Source organism: Onychostoma macrolepis, chromosome 03 (genome assembly GCF_012432095.1).
Source record: "Onychostoma macrolepis isolate SWU-2019 chromosome 03, ASM1243209v1, whole genome shotgun sequence".
Classification (NCBI taxonomy): Eukaryota; Metazoa; Chordata; class Actinopteri; order Cypriniformes; family Cyprinidae; genus Onychostoma; species Onychostoma macrolepis.
The window spans coordinates 41,855,351-41,874,833 of record NC_081157.1 but is presented as its reverse complement, the minus strand read 5'-3'; the positions used below and the strand labels follow the sequence as shown (position 1 = coordinate 41,874,833).

The following is a 19,483-nucleotide window of genomic DNA, read 5'->3' as shown; positions in this document are numbered from 1 at the left end:
TGCCCACCACTAATATATATATATATATATATATATATATATATATATATATATATACATATATATATAGTATAGGCTAATACACTTTACTATGGTTCAAAAACACTATAATATTTACTATAATATATGTTTGTTTGTTTGTTTTGTTTCTTCAGCCAAACATGCAAATTATTAAAGTACTTTTTAATGTAGACGTACTGTCCCACAATGAATAGTTGTAAATGGTTTCTCTGTTTACGTTCTCACGCAAAACATTTACAAACGTTCACAAGCATCTGTTTATTGGCATGATTTGATTAACTTGTAATTTAACTTCTGTGGATACAGAAACGTTGTTTAAAACACAATGGAAAAAAATACTTATATTTATTTATAATTAAATAAAATTTAAAATAAAATACAATAATATTTATTTATTTATGTATGTATTTATTTATTTATTTATTCAGATTTTTTTTTTTAAAAATTTCAGATTTGTCCTAACCAACTAGATGTGTTGTCCTGCCAACTAGATGTGTTAATTTAATGTTTTAAGTTCAGTTCTTTCTTAGTTACTTACTGTGAAAGACGGTCACCTAATTCAGAAATCCCGGGAATTAGCATTTTCAATCCTCTAGAAATTCCAATATAGAATAATAGTTTTCAATTTATAAAATGTCTCTGGTTGATATATATATTATGTATTTCATGTTCGGCAGGCCTGTGCTCCCATGTTCCACTGGAACGTGCTCATGGAAAAGGATGAAGCCATGAATACACCTGTTGGGAACTGCCAGCTTTTGGACATGCACACAGGAGAGGTTGTAAACTACGCCCCCTGCAGGGAACTTTTTGTAGAGTCGATTTACACCAGAGGCTGTAAGATACTTAATTTGCCAATACAATACAATATACAATAACCGATGTCTAATGTTTCAAGCACTCTGACCAGTTTTGACCAAATCCCTATGTGCAGATCCTGACAGGCGTTACTGTGAGGCTGGATTTACCACAGACATCACAGAGGTTCCTTGCTTCTCTTATAATGGCAGTGGAGTAATCTGAATAGCTATTTGAATGTATTTGCATATTCATACACCTGTATGAAGTCAAAGCTCTTGAATTAATTAATTCCTTACCATACGATAACATTATATGCAGTACATAAGAAACCATATAAATATGTATTAAATGGTTAAATCTTTTTTTTTTTCTTTTTTTCCTTTATGTAAAAATGTTGGTTGTGACAGTACGGCAGAGCGATACTTGGTGCACCAGGAGGCTATTATTTTCAAGGTAAAGTAGGCTACAGTGTGTAGAGGAGGCAATCTTACAAAGAATGTTCCCTCTAGAGCAAGTCTGTTTTTACTATTGTGATTCAAAAATTTGAAAAGATGTTTTCTGTTTCTTTGGGGTTTTTTTATGTGAACTGACATTGGTTTATATGACTTTTTTGAAGTGTGCTGTGACTACAGCGGCACTGTCACGCAGCTTTTCTCTTTACTTCAGGTCAGATCATCACTGCATCTCTTGTTAACATCATGAGCAGTGGCAGTGCATTCTCTCCCATGCACTCAGTGAACGGTGAGACCAAAACTCCACAAAGACGGGACTACTACGACCTGTATCTGGGTAAGATGTGACATCTGACATTAGAAACTATCACAAAATAAGCTCTTTTTTAGATTTTAAAATAATGTTGTTCTGCATCATAGGATACTCAGTTGCTGCTGGGCATTTTAATAAAGACAACATCCCAGGTGATAACCATAAATAACAAGCTTATAAAATCTTAATTTTTCCGTATTCAATTTAAAAAATGCAAAATGAGTTTCATCTGCAGCTCTTATCTGCAATGTTTTCTCACCTTTATTTGACTATGATTGCAGATTATGTTGTTGGTGTCCCAAACGATTTGCACACCGCAGGCTCTGTAAGCACTCTTACATTGTTACATGGATGATTATGCAATTCAGTTATCCTCTTGTACAGTGACACAATTGATTATGGAGTTAATCTGGGTAATTTGTTGTTGTACTGTGCTTGTTTTTAGGTTAAAATAATAAATGGAGCAACTGTGCCCCTGCAAATCATGAAGGCGATTAGTGGCATCCAGGTTAATTGATTTGATTTGTAATACAGGATATGAACTAGTAAAATTCTGTTTAATAGTCCATTATTGTTAAGCTATTAAAGTACTGTTTAAAAGTTTGGGGTCAGTGATTATTTATATATATATATACACATATATACATATATATATACACATATACAGTGAGGAAAATAAGTATTTGAACACCCTGCTATTTTGCAAGTTCTCCCACTTAGAAATCATGGAGGGTCTGAAATTGTCATCGTAGGTGCATGTCCACTGTGAGAGACATAATCTAAAAAAAATCCAGAAATCACAATGTATGATTTTTAACTATTTATTTGTATGATACAGCTGCAAATAAGTATTTAAACACCTGTCTATCAGTTAGAATTCTGACCCTCAAAGACCTGTTAGTCTGCCTTTAAAATGTCCACCTCCACTCCATTTATTATCCTAAATTAGATGCACCTGTTTGAGGTCGTTAGCTGCATAAAGACACCTGTCCACCCCATACAATCAGTAAGAATCCAACTACTAACATGGCCAAGACAAAAGAGCTGTCCAAAGACACTAGAGACAAAATTGTACACCTCCACAAGGCTGGAAAGGGCTACGGGGAAATTGCCAAGCAGCTTGGAGAAAAAAGGTCCACTGTTGGAGCAATCATTAGAAAATGGAAGAAGCTAAACATGACTGTCAGTCTCCCTCAGACTGGGGCTCCATGCAAGATCTCACCTCGTGGGGTCTCAATGATCCTAAGAAAGGTGAGAAATCAGCCCAGAACTACACGGGAGGAGCTGGTCAATGACCTGAAAAGAGCTGGGACCACCGTTTCCAAGGTTACTGTTGGTAATACACGAAGACGTCATGGTTTGAAATCATGCATGGCACGGAAGGTTCCCCTGCTTAAACCAGCACATGTCCAGGCCCGACTTAAGTTTGCCAATGACCATTTGGATGATCCAGAGGAGTCATGGGAGAAAGTCATGTGGTCAGATGAGACCAAAATAGAACTTTTGGTCATAATTCCACTAAACGTGTTTGGAGGAAGAAGAATGATGAGTACCATCCCAAGAACACCATCCCTACTGTGAAGCATGGGGGTGGTAGCATCATGCTTTGGGGTGTTTTTCTGCACATGGGACAGGGCGACTGCACTGCATTAAGGAGAGGATGACCGGGGCCATGTATTGTGAGATTTTGGGGAACAACCTCCTTCCCTCAGTTAGAGCATTGAAGATGGGTCGAGGCTGGGTCTTCCAACATGACAATGACCAAGCACACAGCCAGGATAACCAAGGAGTGGCTCTGTAAGAAGCATATCAAGGTTCTGGCGTGGCAGAGCCAGTCTCCAGACCTAAACCCAATAGAGAATCTTTGAGGGAGCTCAAACTCCGTGTTTCTCAGCGACAGGCCAGAAACCTGACTGATCTAGAGAAGATCTGTGTGGAGGAGTGGGCCAAAATCCCTCCTGCAGTGTGTGCAAACCTGGTGAAAAACTACAGGAAACGTTTGACCTCTGTAATTGCAAACAAAGGCTACTGTACCAAATATTAACATTGATTTTCTCAGGTGTTCAAATACTTATTTGCAGCTGTATCATACAAATAAATAGTTAAAAATCATACATTGTGATTTCTGGAATTTTTTTAGATTATGTCTCTCACAGTGGACATGCACCTACGATGACAATTTCAGACCCCTCCATGATTTCTAAGTGGGAGAACTTGCAAAATAGCAGGGTGTTCAAATACTTATTTTCCTCACTGTATACATATATATATATACACATATATATATATACATATATATATATATATATATATATATATATATATATATACATATATATATATATATATATATATATATATATATATATATATATATATATATATATATATATATATATATATATATATATATATATATATATATATATATATATATATATACACATATATATATATATATATATATACATATATATATATATATATATATATATACGGTCATGGCCAAAAATATGATCAAAGAAGGCTGTGAAAATTAATCTGCATCGTTAATCCTTTTGATCTTTTGTTTTCAAAAATCACAAAAATCTAACCTTTCATTGGATAATCAGAATTTAAAATGGGGGAAAATGTCATTATGAAATAAATGTTTTCCTCTAATACACATTGGCCACAATTAACGGCACCCTTTTATTCAATACTTTTTGAAACCTCCATTTGCCAGTTTAACAGCTCTAAATTTCGAGATCAGAGACCATTCCTTCATCCAGAATCACTCCGGACCCTTTAGATTCCCAGCTCCATGTTGGTGCTTCTTCTCTTCAGTTCAACACTCATTTTCTACAGGGTTCAGATCAGAGGACTGGAATGGCCAGCAGAAGCTTGGTTTTGTGCTCAGTGACCCATTTTTGTGTTGTTTTTGAGGTTTGTGTTTGGATTATTGTACGGTTGGAAGATCCAAACATGGCCCATTATAAGATCAAAAGGATTAACAATGCAGATTAATTTTCACAGCCGTCTTTGATCATATTTACCAAGGGTGCCAATAATTTTGGCCATGACTGTATATATATACTGTATATATATATATATATATATATATATATATATATATATATATATATATACAGTATGTGTGTGTGTGTGTGTGTGTGTGTGTGTGTGTGTCTAATTTTCTTCAGCAAGTACACATTAGATTGTTCAAAAGTTGTTAAAAAATTTCAAACAAATGTTCTTTTGAACTTTCTATTCATCATCTGAAAAAAAGATAAAATATGTACTACAGTTTCCAGCTGTTTCATAATAATAAGAAATGTTCTTGAGAACCAAATCGTCATATTAGGATGATTTTTGAAGGATCATGTGACACTAAAGACTGGATTAATGACTGCTGAAAATTCAGCTTTGCATCACAGAAATAAATTACATTTGTAATAGATTACATTTGTAAAATGTATTGTAATAGAAAACAGTTATTTTAAATAGTAATACTTTTTTCATAATATCACTGTTTTAGCATATTTCAGATCAAATAATTGCAGACTTTGTGAGCATAAGAGAAACATGAAAAAAAATCCCAATTATTTGAATGGTAGTGTATGCTGTCTACAAAACATTTATTTTAAATGCAGTAATGATACTTTTTGTCTGCTTTTCTGTAGATAGCATCTTATTTTGGACATTCTGTGGCAGTAACAGACATCAACAGAGATGGGTAAATCATTCCTGCAGAGACCAGTTTCTCTTTCTGGTAGTTCATAAGAATTGATCAAATGTTTTTTTATGAGATGAATCATATCCCCTCTGTGGTCATCAGGTGTGACGACATTCTGATTGGAGCACCTCTTTTTATGGAGCAGTTATCCACTCAGAAATTTCGAGAAGTGGGACAAGTCTATGTTTACCTGCAAAGAAAGGGCTTCTCCTTCTCCTCCAGACCCAACCGAATCCTGACAGGGATACATGCCTATGGGCGTTTTGGCAGTGCTATAGCCCCTTTGGGAGACATCGACCATGATGGCTTTAATGGTAAGGACTAATCTGACATTACAGAGCAGGATTTGCAGTGAAAATAACATGCAGTTTAATATTTTATAGATAATTCTGAGCACAACCCGTCTGTGTATAAGTACAAGAACAAAATGAACAACCAAATGTTTTTAATGAAGTCACAAGACAAAACTGAAGAAAAATCAGGCAGTAGGCCCAAGCATTGATCTTTACAGGTTGTAAAGTCTTTTAAATTAGGCCTTGTGGTTGCTGTTATACAAGATTACATTCAGCACCAGAATCTTAATTTTTTTTCTAGTTACAAGCAAATGAATCTTGTCACTTAATAACAGCTGCAGCTCAAGCAGTCTCATTTTTCTCAGTTATGAAAGCAGCATCTGAAAGTGATTTGACCTAAATGGGTGAGGTGTTCTTCGGCTGTCACAGTATAATTCAGATTCATGTTGAGTTCTAGTGCTTCTCTAAAGGTTTAAAGGAGATTAAACTACAAAAAATGAATAAATAAATTATGTTTGTTATCATAAAAGTATAATGACAATGTTTTAGATATCGTGGGATGGAAAATTAAGCATAGGTTTTTAGATACTATCAAAATATAATCTAATAATTACTTTACTGTTCAAATATTTGAACAAAACAAGGCTCTTATGCTGCATTTACTCAATTAAATATAAATTAAAAACAGTAATATTGTGAAGTATTATTACATTTTAAAGTGACTGTTTTCTATGTGTGAATATATTTTAAAATGTAATTTATTTCTGTGAAGCAAAGCTGAATTTTCTGCATCATTACTCCAGTCTTCAGTGTCACATGAGCCTTCAGAAATTATTCCAACAGTGTTGGGGGTAATTCATTACAAGTAACGTGAGTTACGTAATCAGATTACTTTTTTCAAGTAACTAGTAAAGTAGCGCATTACTTTTTTAATTTAGATGAAAATATTTCAAAAAAGTAACGCCGGTTACTTTGTTTTCCCATTTATTGACTGACAAGTCTCCTGTCCCCATATTGGGAGAAATCGGAAGTACAGAGTGTGAACATGATGTTACTGTAGTTCTAGACTAAATGTGAATGTGCATTAATTCATCTCACTGGCAAAAAAAAAAAAAACAGATTCAGTATTCATCAAAATGAATTAAAACAGTGAAATGCAAACTCAGAATATGACGCAAACCTGCAATAATTAAATATGTTAAATAACACAAATGTATCTAATCCCATTTTATTAACCAATTTCTTTGCTGCTGACCTTTGATGATCCAGTTCAACCATACTAATAAGCAAAAATGACTTCAGATAAACTAACAATTGTGCTTCATTGTTTTGTTTTTTTATTGCTGAAGAGTGTTGAACCTTCTTCTCCTGCGTTCTACTGTACAGATGTTAATTTACTTTTCCTTCAGCCTGAGGTTTATTCATTACACTTTTTGGTGTGAAAGGGCTTTTACATTTGCTATAAATAGAACTTTTTATATTAAAAACAAACAATCAAGCCCTGCTCATATTTAAAAAGTAACGCAAAAGTAACGTAACGCATTACTTTCCATAAAAAGTAACTAACTTAATTAGTTACTTTTTTAGGGAGTAACGCAATATTGTAATGCATTACTTTTAAAAGTAACTTTCCCCAACACTGTATTCTAATATGCTGATTTGCTGCTCAAGAAACATTTCTTATTATTATCAATGTTGAAAACAGTTATGCAGCCTAATATTTTTGTAGAAATAGTGATACTTTTTTTTTAGGATACTTTGATGAATAGAAAGTTCAAAAGAGATTCAGAAGAGTTTTTTATTATTATTATAAAACTGTAAAGACATAATCACATTTATTTTTTAAATTGTCTTTACTGTCACTTTTGACCAATTTTGGTGAACAAAAGTATTACCGTAATTTCTTTTAAAAATAAATAAACAAACTCATACTAATATCAAACGTTTGAATAGTGTATAATAACACCATTTAATTAACCTCATAATTAACGACTTTTACTGTTAATTATTAGGTCATTTATATTGTTTACTGTCATATATATATATATATATATATATATATATATAAAATAAAAATAAGAGCTTAATTTTTTATTCCTTTATCCTCAGATGTGGCTGTTGGGGCACCTGGCTCTGGTGAAGGGGGTCAAGTGTTTATTTACCTGGGTCAGAGTGATGGCTTGACCAACCAGTATGTTCAGGTCATTGAGAGCCCGTTTAAGACCCTCAAAGATCCTCCGATGTTTGGCTTCAGCATGAGAGGAGGGACAGATATTGATGATAATGGATATCCAGGTATGTGATCTATTACTTGAAAATACTGGAAAAGCAGTCATGCTTTATCTCTTCTATGGAACAGAAAAGAGGAACATTTTAACAATACAATGAGATACATAAAATACATGAAGCCATCATAAAAGTATGGTGAAACTTTCATTATATGGGTCTCCGTTTGTGTTCAGTGGAAGACAGAAAGCACTACAGATTTGGACATTTTGAGGGTGAAATGACAGAAATTTCATTTTAGGGGTGAACTATCCCTTTAAATTGAAAACTCACATGTTTTTTATTTTGTTACATTTTTTAATTTGACCTCCAACCAGTGTCAGCAAATGCTAGCTCTTTTCACCAGAACCCTGGGACCACTGTGCACCTCCCATTACCTTCCATTCAAATCTGACCAGCAAACCTCGCCTGGGTCACTACATCAAAATACCATAACCTTCCCAACAACCCCGTAAAGCCACCTACAGTATGAGTCACGCTTAGAGTACAAAACCCACAAATAACCGAATGGTAGAGCCAACCTAAGCTTCAAAGATTGTCCTCAAAGTTTGAATGCCTGTTGTGAATAACCTCCACTAAGAGCCCTTTCCCACAATCCCTTGGGAGGAGTGAAGGGCTGTCTGGGTGGCATGAGAGCGTCACCATGAGACAGGAATGCTTTAGTCAGTGCCACAGCCCTCTTAGTACAGATATAAATGGAAACGGGCTCTGACACTGGGGTCCAGTGTGGACATGGCAATGCTTTTTGACACACAGTACCTCAAGCTCTTGAGAGGGACTCTTGGCGCTCTTTATCTCACTCTCTGCCTGTGGTGGCTGATCTCTTAGGTCACTTCTGCCAGACAAAGTAGTCCCCACACTTCCTTTCCTCCAGTTTAACATGACTGTCATGTACCTCAATCACTCTTTTACTCACTTTGTGGTGTTCGCTGATAGAGTGATTCTGGATTTCAAGGCATATGATATGCTTTGGTTTTTCCCTCTTTAGATCTCATTATTGGCGCTTGGGGTGTAAGCAAAGCGGCAACCTACAGGTACCAGTTTAAAATAATCCAAATTACTGCAAAAAACACTAAAATCTTTATTGTAATCATATGGTCATGTACACTTCATCATTTTCAATATATTGGTCTAAACTGGAGGGTCTCAACTGGTTTTTAATGCAGGACCTGGATTTTGCATTGGACATCAAGTGGTGACCCAATACAGTACCAAAATTACTGTATCATATGAAGGGGAAAGGCAAACTGTGAATATCTCTTATAAAGAAATATAAAAATAATTAATTAATAAAATAAATAAATAAAACAAGAACAATAATCAATATATTCATAAAAATACAATTAATAATGTATTTATTGATTTAATAATAATATTTATTGTTTAATTCATTCATAAATATTACCATGAAAATATCCATATATACCATATACCATACCAAATGTACCATCAAATTATATGCACACTTGTATAAAGTCTATATATGTGATCCTGGACCACAAAACCAGTCATAAGGACCTGGGAAAACTAGGTTGCTGTTGAAAGAGGTGTCAGTGAGGCCAGCAGGGGGTGCTCACCCTGCAGTCTGTGTGGGTCCTACACTGTAAAAAGTGATAAGTTGACTTAACTTAAAAAAATTGAGGAAACCCGTTTCCTTAAAATTTTTAAGTAAATGATAATTTAAAAAATAAGTTAATTGAATTGTCAAGTTCACTTAACTTTCTTTTTTAAATTATTATGTACTTAATCATTTTAAGGCAATGGGTTTCCTAAAATTTTTTAACTTAAGTAAATTTTCACTTTTTACAGTGTAACGCCCCAGTATAGTGACAGGGACACTATACTGTAAAATTTCATTCATTATTCATTCATAAGGGTCTAATTTTAATTTTTATTAATTTTTTGCTTTTGAAACTGAGCTAAGCTTCCATTGATGCATGCTTTGTTAGAATAGGACAATATTTGGCCGAGATTCAACTATCTGAAAATCTGGAATCTGAGGGTGCAAAAAAAAAATCTAAATATTGAAAAAATCGCATTTAAAGTTGTCCAAATGAAGTTCTTAGCAATGCATATTACTAATCGAAAATTAAGTTTTGATATATTTACGGTAGGAAATGTACAAAATATCTTCATGGAACATGATCTTTACTTAATATCCTAATGATTTTTGGCATAAAAGAAAAATAGATCCCCGTGCGACTTATGATTGGTTTTGTGGTCCAGGGTCACATATTATATACACTTCTTAAAAATAATAATAATAATGCCAAATTCCACAATACTCCATTGGTAAAAAAAATGCCATATAGAGTTTGATGATACACACAGCCTTTGACAATAACAGCAAAATTTTGCTATTTTTCCCTGCTGTGGGTCGTGACCCACCAGTTGAAAACCACTGAAGTGATTCTGCATGTTGGATCAATAATGTGTTTGACTTTATCAGGGCACAGGCTGTAGTGAGGACACAGGCTCGAGTCTTATTCTTCCCTGATCTTTTGAACCCTGAAGACAAATTCTGTCTACTCCACCAAAGCAGCACCTTCATTACTTGGTAATGCATCTGAACTTAGTACAAAAGACAGCTTCATGTCATCATGATTCAAGTGGCTGGCATTCATGCTTGATTAGTCAGCCATGAAAAGCTTCTCAAGGATTAGCAGAGTTTGGTTCAGCAATGGTACAGTAAGCTATTGATTGCACCCACATCTTTTTTTAGGACTAATGCACAATCACAATGCATCAAGGGCCTTCATTGATCAGTGATGTAATCCATATTTTCCGCATGCTTTGAATTCAAATCCACATTGCAGTACTTCTATAGAATATTTATAATAAGCACTTGTTTTCTCTTTTCCATAGCTTTATAATTATGGCATGCATCAGTGTTTCTGGGCACAGGATTCCTGAGGAGATTGGTATGTCATCTATATGAAATTATTACAGTTTTTCTCAGTCGCTTTGGTGCATTTCTCGAATCATCCTTACTATTTGCAAAACAGTAAGTGAAATTCTCAAAACAACTCGTACAAATAGCAAAACACCATGGATCACCTGCAAAAGCCAGTCTCTTGCTCAAAATACTTAGTTCATCTCTCAAAAATAAATATCTGTGTCAATGAACATGTCAGTGCCATCAGAATGACAAGTCCTTGTGTCATTGTGTACGGACAAGACAGTCAAATTGCTTAGTCATGTTGTCAATATAACAGTGCACTCTGGAGGGATGTTCTGATGTAAACTATTGCAACAGTTTGGATGACAGTTACTGTATTGAAATGCAGAATGCTGCACTTTTCATGTATGCCATATATCCATTCCAAACATACAAATTACTGTATGTGGGATATTGATTGAAAGACTGGATTGGATACAGTTTACTAGTGATCTGACAAAAAAAAAAAAACATTACAACATCATTGTGATATAGAAAAGAAAAAGAAATATGGGCACAAAGGTGAATTTTTTTTTTTTTTTTTTTGAAAGTCCATTGTCAGAATTTGTAACTCTTGTGTTGTCCTCTGTCTATATATGCTTTCCAATTGAAGGTTCATGAGATGTATCTTTGAGCTATTTCAGAGAACTGGTTTGTCATTGGTTGATCTACATTCTCTTCATTAGTGAAAGTCAAGATTCACTTTCACAATTCATGGCAAATTTACAAAAAGCCTAATAGAAATGTGTAGAACATATGCTTGACAGTGTATGACAACTAGATCAACCATTTTGCATTTAATGACTTATACGATGAACTAATGACTTGAGGTTTGAGGGGTAAGACTATAGCACAGAGAACTGTATAATACATTTTGAGCAACATGACAATAGCAACTGATAATGTAGGAAACCGCAGGCAAATGTACATAATCAATTGCATAAATGTACCAAAGCAATCGCAGCTTGTTCAAAAGAATGAGAAACTGCTTTTATTATGTGCACAAGTGACTAGATGATGTGGAGGTTGAACAAGTAGTTCTGAGAATTTCATTTCTGATTCAAGAAATGCACAAAAGCGACTGAGAAAAACTTTAATAGTGGTATAAGCATCCCTAATAATGCAAGTATCCTGAAGCAAGTTCAACTGCTATTGATGGTCAAAGTTGAACTGTATGGTATGCATGTAAATAAATATCTATATCTACATCTATCTATCTTATATATATATATATATATATACAGTATATGCCAAGTTCTGTCATGAAACTCTAGATGGCGCTGGCTGATGGGTCTTCAACGCAAACTGATGATATTTACAGTGTTAAACTCCTTGGCACAAGCTAAATTGGTTCATGTTGCACATGCAGCCAAAGCACTTGCTGTTTTGTATTTTAATGGCTGGTTAGCATACACTTCTGCATTTACTAGAGCATTTGTTAGTGCGCTTTCAGAGTTCCTGAAACCCTGCACCTTCCCCAGCTCCACCTATATAGATCTGCATTGTCATATCCATTACCATGCTAAAATCTTCCAAGAGTTGTCATGATAGATAGATAGATAGATAGATAGATGATAGATAGATAGATAGATAGATAGATAGATAGATAGATAGATAGATAGATAGACAGACAGACAGATAGATAGATAGATAGATAGATAGATAGATAGATAGATAGATAGATAGATAGATAGATAGATAGATAGATAGATAGATAGATAGATTTAAATAAACCAGCAATTAAAGCTAAAGCAATGAAATTGAAGAATATGAGTTTAAATTCAGCTTATTGTACATATAAAGGGTCTTAAAAGGAAATATTTGGGTGCATTAAAGGTGTTATCAAAGATTGCAGGGGTTTTAGCTGTTTGAAACATATTTTCTTCTAGTGCTAAACACAGAGCTTCAGCTGGACAGGATGAAGCAGAGCATGGCCAGACGAACCCTCCTACTGGACTCCAACCAGCCGTACACTTACTTCCAGCTCTCGGTGGAGAGAAACTCAGTAGATGTCTGCAGGAACTTCACGGCCTACCTACTGGTGTGTTTCATCCTCTTCAGCTATTTTTCAAAATATTGATGTGCAGGAACTGAGACCTGTGGATGAGAAGCACGAGTCCTGTGACCTTCACGTTGCAGAACATTGAATGTTTTGAGTGCTGTTGAGAGTACAATGACTATATACACTCATAAATTAGGTTTAGTTAGCGCTAAGTACAAATTGAAATGCTTGTGTACTCCCAACTGCACAACATGTCATTCATTTGATTTTCTTGCTGTAATCAAATTGTCTCACTTATCTTTTTTTGTCATTTAAAACGCAAGCTGTTGCAGTGCAGTTTTTTTCAGTGGGTAATCTTTCATCTCATTCTATTACTTTTTAGCCTGAGTTTAAGGATAAACTGAGTCCAATCTTCATCTCAGTGAACTACAGCTTGGCTGACTCCCAAGATGCAGTGCTGCATGGACAAAGTGTCGCTGTTGGACAGGTGAAGACTGGAATATATTGTTTTTGTCATTACAGTGACACATACACATTTATATGAACCTGTTTAAAGCTTTTGTTGTATCTAGACACGGATAATACTAAACTGTGGTCCAGATAACATCTGTATACCAGACCTGAAGTTGAAGGCAGTAGCGTAAGTTCCTTCGTTATCTTGTTTCAGTTATAGTTATAAACCAGTTACAGACAAGTAAACATTTGTCAAAAACAGGTCAACACAACCAATCCTGATCGGAGACGAGAATCCAGCACTGCTGATTATCGAGGCTGAGAATCAAGGAGAGGGAGCATATGAGACTGAGCTATATATCAGCCCGCCGGCACACACGCATTATCAGGGTGTCGTGAGCAACCAGGAGGTGAGGGTTTAGTCACTTCCTGTTTGTTGCAGACAAGATCACAAGTTACAGAACATCAGTTCTAATCATGTTGTCATGTGAACAGACAGTTACTGTTGTTCTCTGAGAAATTTGTATCAGTTTGCTAGCAACAATGTTTAGTGGTGTGCCTTAAGTTGTTGTCACATACATTAGAGAAATTTTGGCATAATTTTGTGGGCAGAAATGTCCATTGTCAAGTGTAGCAATGCATGAAGCAAGCTCAGTTAAAAAACACTTTTAAACCATGTTGGTCAACATGGCAAATCTGCATGACAAACTTGAACCCAACGCAAAATCTGCACAAGGAAATATTTCGCTTTCAAGCAAAATTCACATGACAGCTAGAGCGAGCCTAACAAATAACATCTGACTGTCCCCTTTCTGTCATCACACTTCTTTTATGTTCATGTGAATAGTAGCATTATTGCTGGGTTGAGTCACATTAAGGTGTAAAATGTGTTGTGCAGGACTTCAGTCACTTGGTGTGCGGTCAGAAAAAGGACAACGGCTCAGTCATTGTGGTTTGTGATCTGGGAAACCCCATGGAGGCTGGACATCAGGTCAGGGTGACATGATCAACATAATATCCCACCTTGGGTGACCATTCATGTGCAGCCTGTTAAATAGAACATTTTGCTCTCGGTTGTTTTCTCTCATTCAGCTGAAAGCAGGTCTTTACTTCAGCATGGGTGGTCTGGAACAGGTGGAGAACCACATCACGTTCCAAATGCAAATACGAAGGTGTGAACATTCATATACACTAACCATCTGTGCTGTTAATAAAACACAACACTGTGATGTCTCTGTTTTGCTAGCTTGTCTGCTCCATAATAAACGCTAAACTGTTCTGTACATTTTGCGCATGATAATAACAATCATTATCTTCTGTTTCTTCTGATTGATCTCTCTTATTGTTTTCAGTAAGAACAGCCAGAACCCAGACAGTAACCTGGTCCAATTGCAGGTTGAAGTTAATGCTGTAGCTTCCCTGGAGATGCGTGGGTCAGTGCTGCTGCCATTTTCTCATATCATTTTGTTTCCCCATTACAAAAAAAGCACTGAAACTAAAATTGAAGGGAGATGTTGATTTGTTGGCTAAAAAGTATAGACATTTTAAGAAACTAATAAAAATGACAAAACCTACACACAATAACTGCAAAACAGAACATATAAAAATAAAGTCTAATGCAAAATATTAACGAAATCTGTAACTGTATATTGATGACACTAAATTAACACTGTTACAGAGTCTCTTCTCCGGTTGACTGTGTCCTGCCTATTGCTAAATGGGAACCGAAGGATTACCCAGAAGACTTGGAAGAAGTAGGCCCACTCGTTGAGCATGTGTATGAGGTAATATGCTCAGTCTAGAATTACAGTCAACACCTTCACTTAAGCAGTTTCGTGATACTTATGCACAAGTTTTTATTCCCCTGTCTCAGCTAAGGAACATGGGCCCCAGTCCAGTCAACGTAAAGCTTACACTGGAGTTTCCTGTTTCACAAAATGAGTCCTATCTGCTGTATGTGTTTGCTAATGCCTCTGAAGAGCTCTTCTCCTGTCAGACAGACTACTCCAACATCGACCCACGTGGGGTGAGAGTGCCCCCTACTGACCATCATTTTTAAATTAAACTCTGAACAAGTCATTTGTCAGCAAATATAATCTTAACACACTTTATACTATTAAAAAAAAACACACCAATATCTGTAAACACTGGATTTTACCCTAAAAACATTTAACTGTTGGTACCATAGTACAGTGTTACTATTTATTTCAATACATACCATATTGATATTGATTATGATCCTGAATGATTACTATAATCATAATCGTAATTATAGGGATTTACATATCACTCCAAGTCCAAGATACTGTGGTATAACTATGGTACCATGTACAAAAAATCATTATATATTTTTGTAAGTATAATACAGGTCCATCTCAATAAATTAGAATGTCGTGGAAAAGTTCATTTATTTCAGTAATTCAACTCAAATTGTGAAACTCGTGTATTAAATAAATTCAATGCACACATACTGAAGTAGTTTAAGTCTTTGGTTCTTTTAATTGTGATGATTTTGGCTCACATTTAACAAAAACCCACCAATTCACTATCTCAACAAATTAGAATACTTCATAAGACCAATAATAAAAAAACATTTTTAGTGAATTGTTGGCCTTCTGGAAAGTATGTTCATTTACTGTATATGTACTCAATACTTGGTAGGGGCTCCTTTTGCTTTAATTACTGCCTCAATTCGGCATGGCATGGAGGTGATCAGTTTGTGGCACTGCTGAGGTGGTATGGAAGCCCAGGTTTCTTTGACATTGGCCTTCAGCTCATCTGCATTTTTTGGTTTCTCACTTTCCTCTTGACAATACCCCATAGATTTGTGGGTACAAACCTGCCCAGTCAAGCACACCAACACCACGGTCATTTAACCAACTTTTGGTGCTTTTGGCAGTGTGGGCAGGAGCCAAATCCTGCTGGAAAATGAAATCAGCATCTTTAAAAAGCTGGTCAGCAGAAGGAAGCATGAAGTGCTCCAAAATTTCTTGGTAAACGGGTGCAGTGACTTTGGTTTTCAAAAAACACAATGGACCAACACCAGCAGATGACATTGCACCCCAAATCATCACAGACTGTGGAAACTTAACACTGGACTTCAAGCAACTTGGGCTATGAGCTTCTCCACCCTTCCTCCAGACTCTAGGACCTTGGTTTCCAAATGAAATGCAAAACTTGCTCTCATCTGAAAAGAGGACTTTGGACCACTGGGCAACAGTCCAGTTCTTCTTCTCCTTAGCCCAGGTAAGATGCCTCTGACGTTGTCTGTGGTTCAGGAGTGGCTTAACAAGAGGAATACGACAACTGTAGCCAAATTCCTTGACACGTCTGTGTGTGGTGGCTCTTGATGCCTTGACCCCAGCCTCAGTCCATTCCTTGTGAAGTTCACCCAAATTCTTGAATCGATTTTGCTTGACAATCCTCATAAGGCTGTGGTTCTCTCGGTTGGTTGTGCATCTTTTTCTTCCACACTTTTTCCTTCCACTCAACTTTCTGTTAACATGCTTGGATACAGCACTCTGTGAACAGCCAGCTTCTTTGGCAATGAATGTTTGTGGCTTACCCTCCTTGTGAAGGGTGTCAATGATTGTCTTCTGGACAACTGTCAGATCAGCAGTCTTCCCCATGATTGTGTAGCCTAGTGAACCAAACTGAGAGACCATTTTGAAGGCTTAAGAAACCTTTGCAGGTGTTTTGAGTTGATTAGCTGATTGGCATGTCACCATATTCTAATTTGTTGAGATAGTGAATTGGTGGGTTTTTGTTAAATGTGAGCCAAAATCATCACAATTAAAAGAACCAAAGACTTAAACTACTTCAGTCTGTGTGCATTGAATTTATTTAATACACGAGTTTCACAACTTTTCCACGTCATTCTATTTTATTGAGATGCACCTGTACAGTTTATTCAATGGCAATAACTGGTACCTTTCCTATTTATCTTGGTCCACAGTTAGTAACGTTGGAGCCCTCCGGTACCCATGTTCATCATTTCAACAAACGTGACCTGTCACAGAAAGCAGAATATGAACAGCAGTGGCAAAATACTGTCCATGTGGTACGCTTTGGAATAATTAAGATTTTTTTTATTGTTGTTGAAAGTTTCTCATGCTCACCATTTATTTTATCAAAAACAGAGTAAAAACAGTATGAAATATTATTGCAATTTAAAACATCTGTTCTCTATTTTGATATATTTTAAAATATATATATGTATTTTATTCCTGTGATGCAAAGCTGAATTTTAAGCATCATTACTCCAGTCTCCTGTCTCACATGATCCTTCAGAAATTATTCCAATATGATGATTTGGTTCTCATGTAACTTATTATGTCTCATGTCTTATTTTTATCAATGTTGAAAACAGTTGTGCTGCTTAATATTTTTGTAGAAACTCTAATCGTCTTTTTTTCAGAATACTTTGATGAATAGAAAGTTCAAAAGAATAGCAATTATTTGCAACAATAAAACAAATATTTAGTATTTTGTAAAATGTAAAAGTCTTTTATTTTATTTTATGTTTTTTTTTGTGTTTGTTTTTTTTTGTTTTTTTCTGTTCTGTTCTTCTTTGCCAGTAGAGGGTGATATCACAGATTGGTCCCTCTTGTTACCAGTAGCTGTTTATTCATAGAAATGTTGATAATTCTACAGTTTAAGCACATAGCTTGTACACATGCCTCCATCTTTCATGTTACATATTGTTATATCTGTCACTGTGCAGAACTGCTCTAGTGGTGAGCAGTGTCTTCGGTTTGAGTGTGAGGCTGCGGGACTGCAGAGAGATGAGAGGGCCATAGTGCGAGTGATGAGCAGACTTTGGGTACAAACCTTCTTAAAGGTGGGCAAAACTTTAAAGATCAAACACTAGGCATTTGATCAAATCATCTGATAGTCATAGCTCTTTCTCCCTCTGTTTCTATCTCCGTTTGCTGCCCAGAGACCATATGTAAATTTCGTTCTTCACTCCACGGCTCACTATGAGGTGGCAGATGTGCCCTCAAAAATCAAGCCAGATGTGCTGCCCAGCGGAAAAGCAGAGGTGAGTTCTTTGGTTTGTATCATAAAATGTAAGCAACTCCTCATTAAAACTCTAAGCTCTAAATTCTAAATCTATCTAGACACATACAAATATAGTATGGAGACGCCCAGATGGACAAGAGGAGGTACCTGTGTGGTGGATAGTAGTGTCAGTCATCGCTGGACTGCTTCTACTGGCTGCACTGAGCACCATCTTCTGGAAGGTACTTCTATATGTTGAACAGCAGAGGGTGCTTTGTCCCATACAGGGCTCCTGGCCAGCAACAAAAAAAGCATATCATTGTAAAACAGCTTACCACATAAGTCTGCATTCATTTTAACAAACAACGCTGTATGTTTTAAGGTGGGTTTTTTCAAACGTAACCGTCCTCCATGTGACGATGATGCCGATGACATGCAGCAACTGAGTGGGGAACCTAACAAGACATCTTGATGAGACATAACAAATCTTGTTTTTTTATTTTTGTTTGTTTGTTTGTTTGTTTGTTTGTTTGTTTGCTAATTTTATTCTATTTTTCTGTAATTGCATTAAATTTGTATTATGGTTACAGAAATGCAAACATTAGTTGACCAGCCCAGCATTTTGGGATTTTTTTGAGTTAAGCCTCTTATGCTACATTTATTTGAACAAAATAGTGTAAAAATGGTAATATTGTGAAAAAATTATAAAAATAACTGTTTTGTATTTTAATATATTTTCAAATGAAATTTATACCTGAATTTTCAGCATCATTACTCCAGTCTTCAGTGTCACATGATCCTTCAGAAATCATCCTAATATACTTTATATTCAGGCAGAAATAGAAGTGCACTGATACTTATGGCTTGCATTTCAATTTATGTTAAAGAAATGTAGATAAATGAGCATTGTCTTCAACCCACTGCCCTTATTAGTACCATTTGAAGTATTTGAGATGGGAGATGATGCATTTTGATTATCAGTCGTAATTAGATCATTGAGCTGTAGAACAGACTATGAATACTGAACCTTATTCATAAACCATTGTTATTTAAACTGTCACATTCATTTAATCTAACTTGTGAACAATTTGCACCAAACTTCATTATGCAGATGTTTCTCTCATTGTAAGTCATTTAATTTTTCATTGTTGTTGTTGTTGTCATTCATTAAATGTCTTGTCTGCACTGAAGTGTGTAATCACAATGCT

General features: G+C 35.6%; 1 protein-coding gene and 1 long non-coding RNA gene across 2 annotated transcripts in view; one reads left to right on the top strand and one right to left on the bottom strand.

Annotated features, from left to right (window-relative positions):
• LOC131535976 (uncharacterized) overlaps window positions 1–7,878 on the bottom strand; it is a 16,100-nt gene extending 8,222 nt beyond the window's left edge. The window contains exon 1 of the long non-coding RNA XR_009269798.1: window positions 7,758–7,878. This is a non-coding gene — a long non-coding RNA (uncharacterized LOC131535976). The remainder of the gene's footprint in view (window positions 1–7,757) is intronic.
• The window catches only part of itga2b (integrin, alpha 2b), a 23,241-nt gene extending 3,758 nt beyond the window's left edge, over window positions 1–19,483 (top strand). Inside the window, exons 4-30 of the mRNA XM_058768534.1 lie at window positions 699–858; window positions 956–1,005; window positions 1,230–1,275; window positions 1,489–1,611; window positions 1,695–1,739; window positions 1,869–1,912; window positions 2,033–2,095; window positions 5,250–5,302; window positions 5,405–5,616; window positions 7,705–7,890; window positions 8,870–8,915; window positions 10,331–10,438; window positions 10,747–10,802; window positions 12,709–12,860; window positions 13,204–13,308; window positions 13,394–13,461; window positions 13,537–13,684; window positions 14,173–14,265; window positions 14,367–14,446; window positions 14,627–14,707; window positions 14,953–15,058; window positions 15,148–15,300; window positions 17,230–17,334; window positions 17,998–18,114; window positions 18,214–18,315; window positions 18,395–18,517; window positions 18,658–19,483. Coding sequence (XP_058624517.1) covers window positions 699–858; window positions 956–1,005; window positions 1,230–1,275; window positions 1,489–1,611; window positions 1,695–1,739; window positions 1,869–1,912; window positions 2,033–2,095; window positions 5,250–5,302; window positions 5,405–5,616; window positions 7,705–7,890; window positions 8,870–8,915; window positions 10,331–10,438; window positions 10,747–10,802; window positions 12,709–12,860; window positions 13,204–13,308; window positions 13,394–13,461; window positions 13,537–13,684; window positions 14,173–14,265; window positions 14,367–14,446; window positions 14,627–14,707; window positions 14,953–15,058; window positions 15,148–15,300; window positions 17,230–17,334; window positions 17,998–18,114; window positions 18,214–18,315; window positions 18,395–18,517; window positions 18,658–18,747 — 2,715 coding nt within the window. The 3' untranslated portion in view covers window positions 18,748–19,483. The remainder of the gene's footprint in view (window positions 1–698; window positions 859–955; window positions 1,006–1,229; window positions 1,276–1,488; window positions 1,612–1,694; window positions 1,740–1,868; window positions 1,913–2,032; window positions 2,096–5,249; window positions 5,303–5,404; window positions 5,617–7,704; window positions 7,891–8,869; window positions 8,916–10,330; window positions 10,439–10,746; window positions 10,803–12,708; window positions 12,861–13,203; window positions 13,309–13,393; window positions 13,462–13,536; window positions 13,685–14,172; window positions 14,266–14,366; window positions 14,447–14,626; window positions 14,708–14,952; window positions 15,059–15,147; window positions 15,301–17,229; window positions 17,335–17,997; window positions 18,115–18,213; window positions 18,316–18,394; window positions 18,518–18,657) is intronic.